Source organism: Astyanax mexicanus, chromosome 1 (assembly GCF_023375975.1).
Source record: "Astyanax mexicanus isolate ESR-SI-001 chromosome 1, AstMex3_surface, whole genome shotgun sequence".
In the NCBI taxonomy this organism is placed as follows: Eukaryota; Metazoa; Chordata; class Actinopteri; order Characiformes; family Acestrorhamphidae; genus Astyanax; species Astyanax mexicanus.
The window spans coordinates 86,568,598-86,577,862 of record NC_064408.1 but is presented as its reverse complement, the minus strand read 5'-3'; the positions used below and the strand labels follow the sequence as shown (position 1 = coordinate 86,577,862).

The 9,265-nt window shown below is 36.6% G+C and overlaps 1 protein-coding gene across 1 annotated transcript; it reads left to right on the top strand.

Annotated features, from left to right (window-relative positions):
• Window positions 1-1,429: 1,429 nt before the first annotated feature.
• LOC103037968 (G-protein coupled receptor family C group 6 member A) lies at window positions 1,430-9,234 on the top strand. Its single transcript, XM_022664305.2, has 6 exons — window positions 1,430-1,697; window positions 1,846-2,137; window positions 2,486-3,274; window positions 4,748-4,960; window positions 5,678-5,792; window positions 7,232-9,234. Exons 1-6 carry the CDS (start codon window positions 1,504-1,506, stop codon window positions 8,416-8,418), a joined length of 2,790 nt encoding a protein of 929 aa, XP_022520026.2. The 5' UTR covers window positions 1,430-1,503; the 3' UTR covers window positions 8,419-9,234.
• The last annotated feature ends 31 nt before the right edge of the window (window positions 9,235-9,265 follow it).

Here is a 9,265-nt window from a genome sequence, read left to right as displayed (position 1 = left end):
CTGTCATTCTCTACTGATTCTGAATGACTTTATAATTTTCAAAGATTTGTAGAGAGGAAATTCAAGAGATGGTGCCTTCAGCATTTTGTAAGATGCAGGTAAATATAACTAGCTATCAATTCTAAATTTTTCTAAATTCTAAATTAATCTGAATGTTAAGGAGAGGAAAGAAAGAGCACACTGTATTTTACTTGGTATAATGTGTGTGGTCATATTGTTGCATAAAACCTTGTTAGCCACAGGCTAATTTAGCAGCGTTTTCAATGAGGTCAATTCAAGTGTGCTAAAATTAGCTTAGTTAGCTAACACTAAAGACTAGACTGCCTTGCAATGTGAAATGAATTTACACTGCAGCAGGGATATGTTGCATTGTTTTGGTTCTTTGTTTGACATAGCATTAACATTAAGTTAGCTTGCTAATGCTAGTTAACACTAGCTAGTTAGTTAGCTAGATACCTAACCTAGCTGTTCTCATTCATAGCCAACTGAGCTGAAATTGCTATTAAAGCATTTGGTATATTGTTCTATTAGTTTACAACTTTAGGATGCATTTTGTGATTTCCTTTATTTAAACATTTATGGATACCCTTTCCATAACAAATGTTGTTAAAAATATATAAAATATATAAAAAATATGTTTTTGTTTTTTTTCCCATTGTACAAAGGTCAAAACGGTGAACAAAAAAAATCAGTGGAGAGATCTGTGATAGGTGTGGATTGTTCTTTTATCTGTGGTTCCAAGATTGGTTAATATAAGACTTTTGTTTTCCACAGTATCTTTTTACGTGTCATTTGTGAATGTACCTATGTATTGTAGTGTTTGTCAAATGTTTGCAAAGTAATCTTTTGACCATGTGGTTTTATAAGTTATTGCTGAATGATGGTTCAGGATGCAGGGCCGTCTGTGGGATCAGAGATTGTGTGTGTGTCCTTTACAAACTGCTATTCCTCCCGATATTTTGAATGGTTTAATAAAATTATTGTGCACTACAGAGGGATAAATATGCAAATGACCTTCAATCTTTTACAAAAAATATTTTAAACATTTATTTTAAACAATTATTTTTAAACATTTCACTTTCACATTCATTTGTTACAAACTGTAGATCTTCTGCCCATATTTGCTCCTTTAAGGCCCAGCTTTTAGTGAATACTCGTGTTGTACCAAACAATGATTAAAACTCAGTTTGTCATTGTTAACGTGATTCTTCTACCTCATTACCAGTCCTAAATTGCCCGTGTCTAAACGTTTTAAAATGTGTTTCAGTGTTTTCTGAATTTTGATGTGCAGAATAATCTAAAGGAAGATACCATGTTAAGCCAATGGCAATGATTCACTCTTCTTGTTATGCCATGCATTTGTTTTCACAGAACAGGCTTAGCCACTTATCTATATCTGCTGTTTTGTTGTTGCCTGTACTCTGACGTCATGCATTTTCTCAGAACATACTCAGTCTCTTGTTTCATTTCTGTATCTCCAGTTTTAGACGGAGACTATTCAGTATGAGGTCTCACTCTTGTATTTATGTGTTGGGAGTTGCTGTGATTTTGGGGATGTTGGGGCCCTCCAGTGGGACAGAGTCCTTGTGTGCGGCGTATGCCCCTGGAGACATTATCATCGGGATTCTGAGTTCAGTTCATGCTAACATTAAAGATCTTCAGCCTTGGATTCTTCCAGATTTGTCTGTCTGCATAAAGTGAGTACATTGGGGTTCAGTCTGTGGTTGATTTTTTATTCAAATGGTTTAAAAACAGTAACTTTACAGTATTACCATTGCTGAACAGACTACTTCATACCACATATTTTTACTACTGTAACCAGCCCTTTTTATTCCTCTGTTCCAGCTTTGATCTAATTACCTTCGTACAAGCTTTAGCTTCAATTCACACCATCGAAACAATCAATGACTCTGGATTTCTTCCCGGTATTCGGCTTGGATATCTAATGTGTGACCCTTGTTCTTATGCAACCAAAGCCTTGCACTGTGTGGAGCACATGCTAGCAGTTAACCGCTCACTTACAGTTCTCTCTGACTACTCAAACCTCCGTCCACCTGTGAAAGTCTTCTTAGGCGAGAGATACACTGAAACCTCTCTTCCTATATCCAGACTGCTCAGCCTGTACAGGATTCCACAGGTAATATTATTTTTAAAAAATTTCAGAAGATTTTGGGCCAGATTAGTTTTTAGTTTGAATATTTAATTTCAAGCTATTTTGACAGTAATTATTTTTTTATTTGTTGCTGGGTTTTACCCAAGAGTTTTAGTTCTTACGGAGTTTTGATCCATTTTAGAGACAAATAAGATACATAAGATGGTCATTTAGGAAATAATGTATTCTTGCATTTTTATTTAAGCAAAATCTTGTTTAGATCAGCAGTTTCAAATGTTTTAAAATGTAGCAATAACAAGATTACACACTGATCAGCAAACCTACTTTAAGAGAATAAGTCTGAATCCAGCTGTCCAATTGTTCTCATTCCAGATAAGTTGCACATCTTCTGCATCAGTGCTAAGTGACAAGATACGCTACACATCCTTCTTTCGGGTCATTCCAAGTAACAAATATCAGGCATTGGCCTTGGCAAAGCTCATGAGTCACTTTAACTGGACCTGGGTTGGAGTAGTGTACCTTGATGATGACTATGGTAAGGGTATCTTTGAGAACTTTTTGACTCATATAGATAAAGAGAAGATATGTTTAGCTTTTGAAGAAGTGGTACCCAACTACCCTGACACGACACAAGACCTGAAAAAGGTGGCAGATCTTATCCAGTCCTCCAATGCCACTGTTGTGCTGCTTCTCCTACGAGTTCAGCAGGTGGAGACGCTGTTTAAAGAGATGATTACGAGAAATTCTTATAAAATCTGGATTGCCAGTAACACCTGGTCTTTGGCACGCTACATAATGAAGATGGAGGGCATACACAAAGTGGGTGACATCCTTGGCATTAACTTCATCACAGGGAACATCCCAGGTTTTGAAGACTACCTACAGAATCTAAAACCAGGCCCAGGGGCAAGAAATTATTTAATCAATGAGTATAAGCAAATAAGATTCAACTGCAGTCAGCAATCAGAACACACATCTTCTTCAGCCTGTAATGTGACGAACCCCCAGGAGGCAAACGATGACTACCTGCTGCAAGCTGTGGATCCGACAGAGGCCTACAATCAGAGAGTGGCGGTGTACGCCTTCGCTCACGGCCTCAAGAAACTTCTTAAATGTAACGACACAGCCTGCTCTGGAGAAACAGACTTCCAGCCACTAAAGGTAAAATTTGTATTTTAATTTTGTTAAAAGGTTAAACCTGAAGCATTTGTTTGCATGCACACACACAGTATTATTTATATTTATTTATATGCATCTCAGAATGGAGTAGTAGAGGTTCCTAATGGTGTCCTATTATAATCGATCTTATGCAGCTTGACTACTTCTGCAGATTTTGCAGTAGGGATGCAGTGTTTGTGCTTGTGGAGCATTGTCTTGTTGAAATAGCACACCTTAGCGTGCGTTCACTGCATGGTCAAAAAAGGTCACACTCTCTAATATTTGGTTGGTATGCTTTTAGCTTTGATTACAGCATGCATTCGCTGTGGCATCATTTTCAAAAGCTTCTGCAAAGACACATTATTTCTGTCCAGAACTACATTATTTTTTCCCCAAGGTCTTGTATTGTTGACGGAAGATTTGGCCCACTGCCCACAGAGGAATAAAAGAGCCGTCTCTCAAAATGTATTTATTTACAACTATGTGTAAAATGAATTGCTAATTTAAAAACATACATTATATCAAATGTTTAATATGGCTTTATTTACTCATCATGGAGTAGAGTGTTAAATATCTAATTATAAAACAAAAATCAAAAACCCATCTAAATTTGACAGAGACGTCTAATTGTTTATATTAAATAAATATAATTCCGTATGAGTAAAGTTATGTTGTCCTACCCTCTACCTCTTGTTTGTGTGCTCACTGTGCTGTGTATGTATGTTTGTAACTGACTGCACCACACATCTTGACCAATCACGTGTGGCTTTATCAAAAAACAAATCTCCCAATTAGAAGCCATTGTTTTAAAATGTGACCTTTTTTAGAATCCGATTGTTTGCGACTGACCCATCTCTATTCTTCAGTACATCCAAAAGATTCTCAATGGGGTTCAGGTCTAACATCTGGGGAGCCGTGATGTCTCATGCTCCCTAAACCTGCACTATTTCACTATTTAAACCCATGAATGGCACTGTCCTCTTGAGAATATGCTCATGGCATCCACTGATGGAATAACCTGGTTGATCAGTATATTCAGGTAGTCAGCTGACCTCAATTTTTGGATACATAAAGGTGCTGAACATAGACCTGACCAACTGCAGCAACCCCAGATCATAGCATTGTCCACACAGGCTTGTACAGTAGGATTAGGCATGATAGGTAACAAATGTGAGCGCCAATCAAAATCATTTAAGTTTTTTTTCTGACCACATTCCTTTCTTAAAGCAATTTTTTCCCACTGTCCTTTCATTTTTAATAATGTATTGGACAGTTATTAACCCAATTTTAGTAGTTTCAGAAATCTCCTTAGATTATACCAATAATCACCCATGCAGTAATTATCCAATGGAATGTTCTTACCTATTTGCTTAGTTAAATCCAGGTGTTGACCTTTTTAGGCCAGGCAGTGTATATTCATTTAAAGTAAAAATATACCCACTACTACATAACAAGTTCATGCTTCTGCATTCTCAGCTCTTAAACATTCTTCGCAAGGTGAACTTCACTTTGGACAATCAGACCTACTCCTTTGATGAAGATGGTAATTTTGAGACCGGCTATGACATCATGACTTGGAAGAAGAATGGAAATGGAAAGATATCTGAGGTGGTGGGAAAATTTCTCCTAAAAACTGGAGAAGTAGACATCAAAGATGAAAGAATTCAATGGTCCAGAAATAATAACACGGTAAGATAAAATAATGCACATGGACCCAGAACGCATCATTGTAGTTCATGTAAACTGCAATAATAATTAATAATGAATTGAAAGGGCGAATTAATTTATAAAGACTCCTTTACGGTTTATAATTAGTGTTGAAAGGAGTTTGTGAGTGGTTATCAATTCATGAATGGTTGTTAATACTTCAAAACACAATATTAAAAACTACAATAGAAAGGACAACAATGACCTGTCATTTGTCAAATAGTGATTCCAATATGTCACATTATAATTACTGAATAAATCATTAATCTGAACAACAATGTTCATTTTACTCAAACATATACCTATAAATAGCAAAATTAGAGAAACTGATTCAGAAACTGAAGTGGTCTCTTATTTTTTTCCAGTGTATATACTGTATATATAAGCAGTAATGTAACTTTGTTTGTACAGACAGATCTAAATTCATGAATCTCATTTTTCAGTATAAACCTGCTCCTGGTGCTTCTAGCTCCTACATATAGATGAGATTCTGTGGTCTGACTAAATTATATTTAATAATGCTTAAATCTGCACTTAGTAAACACATTACAACTAGCCTATGTTTAAACTTACAAACACGTGGTGCAACCAGCCCCTGATCAATATCTCAGAAGTTTTAATAATGTTTTAATAATGTGACCAGCGTGAATACACATTCTAACATTTTAACCTCATAAAACATCTATCTTTTACTACCAGGTGCCCTCATCCATGTGTACAAACCCGTGTGCCCCTGGCACAGAAAAAAAAATATTAAGTAAGTCCTGTTGCTATAGCTGCACCAACTGTAGTGAGGGACACTATTCTGACAAGGGTAAGTTTTACAAGTATTTTTATGCCCTCAGTAAGGCACTAATTGTTTGGCTTTAGGGTTTACCCTTCATTACTAGTACCAAAGTTATTTACATGGTAGTTATTATTATTATCATGTGTGTCCAGATGTGTGTGTCTTTTCATATTTAGCTTTCATATTTTTCTTGGCTGGACTAGCTTACTGTTGCTACCACATATTGCCACTGTGGAAGCTGTGAGGTGGATCAATCCTTGGGTCAGATTGCTGTTTTTTGTTTGGTTGGATGGTTTTTAAACCATTTGCAGGTGTTGGTAATTAATCTTTGTTACAGTCCACCCAAAATCTGATCTGCTCATAGTTTGAGCTAATAGGAATATGCTGAATTTTAGCCTTATGTTGAAAACCACAATTCATACACTTATAATCAAGTTATAATCCTCAGTACCAAAATCAAATAAAATGTGACAGAATATCTGATTGAATGACAGTGACAATGTCAGTAAACTAGAGGTGGGCGGATCGATCCAAATATCGATAATATCGATACCAACGCTGGTATTGGTATTGAGCAATACTCGTGTAAAAATATCGATATTCAAGCTTTTTTCTCTGCCGCACGCACTGACTGCTGCGCACGAGATTCACCACAGTCTACTCTCTGGTCTCTTGTTGTTGCACATGCGTCACATGGCTCAGCAAAGCCAGCCAAACCGCCACGCAGGTAGGCTCAGCCTGGCCCCGCCCACTCAGCGCTCTCCTCGAGTCCACACGCCTCTACCTCAGGAGATTAGTGTTGAGTGATATTTTTTTACACTCTGTTTATTTAAGAAAAACTTGCATTTGAATTGCACTGAAAGGAAGACAATTACTTATTTTTTATTGTTTTTCCAAATGACAATTCTATTTAAAAAAAGAAACAAAGAACTAGAAAAGATGTCTAGTGAGGGGAGAATTTTTTTTTATATATATATTTTTTTACTTTATATTTAAACTTTGTTTTGTTACTGTTCCATTGTTTCTAAACAAAAAGTGTTGATTGTGATACTAAAGTATTTTGTTATCACTTACAATGTTTGGTGAAATTATATCCTAGGTTTTTGGATCATTTGGATCTATAAAGCTTAAATATTAAAAAGTATCGGTATCAGTATCGATATCGGCAATACTGGCCCTGCGTTTACTTGGTATCGGATCGATACCAAAATTCCCGGTATCGCCCACCTCTACAGTAAACATAAGCTTCTATAATAAAATAACTACTCAACCTAAATTAAACACAATCCTGATCTTTGATTTTTTTTTTTGCTGCTGCTGTCCAGTGAAAAGTTGACTAAAGCAATAATATCACCTAGAAAAGGTCTGCTGGAGGAAGAATGATTATAGATATCACACAATAAGGGAGAACTTTATTTTTTTCTCTATTTGATATTTTAATAATACTTATTCCTTTCTCTTCACAGATCAAACTGCCTGTCAAAAATGTCCAGATGGCACTTGGTCTCGTCCAGGCTCCAGCGAATGTGAGGACTGGCAGATCTCATATTTGGAGTGGTCTTCATCTTATTCCATTGTAGTGATAATTGGAACAGTGGTAGGAATAGTGCTGCTAGTATTTTCATTTATCTTCTTCATTTACCACAGAGAAAAACCCATCATAAAAGATTTCTTTATCGTTTCTTGTTTGATGAAGTTGGGTCTGCTTGTGAGTTTTGGAAGTGTAATAGTTTTCTTAGGCAGACCAACCAAACACCTCTGCATGGCACAACAGGCCATGTACGCTCTTGGGTTCACTCTCTGTGTGTCATGCATTCTGAGCAAAGCCTTTAACACACTGGTAGCATTTATGGCATTTAACCATGACAGACAGCGTACACTTAAAAAGCTTGAAAAACCTTTTGTCATCATCAGCTTCCTCACTTTTATTCAAGCTCTCATCTGTATCTTCTGGCTGGTATTTGATCCTCTTGATGCTTCAGAATCTATTTCAAAGTCTCAGGCATTAACCAAGAACCTCCTGTGCACTCAGGGCTCTATGTACGGCTTTGGTGCGATGCATGTCTACATTGCTTTACTAGCAGTAGCATGTTTCCTAATGGCCTTCAAGGGGAGAGATAATGAGACAGAGCCAATAGTCTTCAGCATGCTCATCCACCTGTTTGCCTGGCTTTGCTTCATTCCAGTTTTCATCACACAAGTTGAATTACGGCCTATTGTTCAAATCTCTGCCATTATGGTCTCCAACTATGGAGTTATCTTCTGTCATTTCACCCCAAAATGGTACAAGATTCTTGTAGAAAAAACTAAAATACAAAATAACATGAAAAGCCCAGGCAGTCTTCCTCCACATGATCATGACTCTGGAGTTGGTAACGACACAATTGGTAATGATTCAGAAGCGTCTCTATCAATGCACAGTTTTCCACAAGCACAATTTCATTTTGAAGAATCAGAAACAGATGAACAGTCAGTATCAGAAATACCTGACTACACAATATCAGAAATATCTGACAACACAATATCAGAAATATCTGAAAACACAATATCAGAAATATCTGAACACCCAATATCAGGAATATCTGACTGCCCAATATCAGAATCTGATGTTAGGCGTCGGAGATTAAGACATCAAAGAGCAAGGAGTTTCTAAGTCATTTAATCTAACGGGGAAACACAGTCTGAGCTCAGCCCTCTAGAATTACTGGCACAATCACATGAAACAATTACCAAAAAACACATAAATTTGACCAAAAAAAGTAAAACATTTTAATGTTTGGTTGGACCACCTTTAGTTTTGATTAGAGCATGCATTGGTGGCATTGTTTCAATAAGCTTCTACAATGTCACAGAATTTATTTCAATCCAGTGTTGCATTAAATATTTTTTCAAGATCTTGCTGCATTGATGATGGTAGAGTCTGACCGCTGCTCAAAGTCTTTTCCAGCACATCCCAAAAATTCTCAATGAGGTTAAGATCTGGACTCTGTGGTGAACTCTCTCAATCCATGTGTGAAAATAATGATCTCATGCTCCCTGAATCACTCTTTCACAATATCAGCCCCATGAATCCTGACATTATCATCTTGAAAATGGGCGTGCCATCAGGGAAGAAAAAATCCATTGATGGAATAACCTGGTTTATATTCAGTATTTTCAGATAGTCAGCTGACCTCATTCTTTCAGCACATACTGTTGCTGAATCTACACCTGACCAGCTGCGGCATCAACCTTACATCATATCCCTGCCCCTACAGGCGAAGAAGTGTGGCTAAACAGTATGGGTGGGCAAATATGACCATATTTAATTGAATTGTTACAAACAATTATCTTTTTTTTGTATATTATGGATGTTATCAGAACATTGACAAACTCTATGACAAAGAGTGTAAAAAGTCCAGCTTGATTGAATTATATATGCCTTAATATTCATTGCATTATTTGTTTTATTTTTAACACTGTTACATATATGGCTTTTTATGTATTGCTGGCTTTTTATT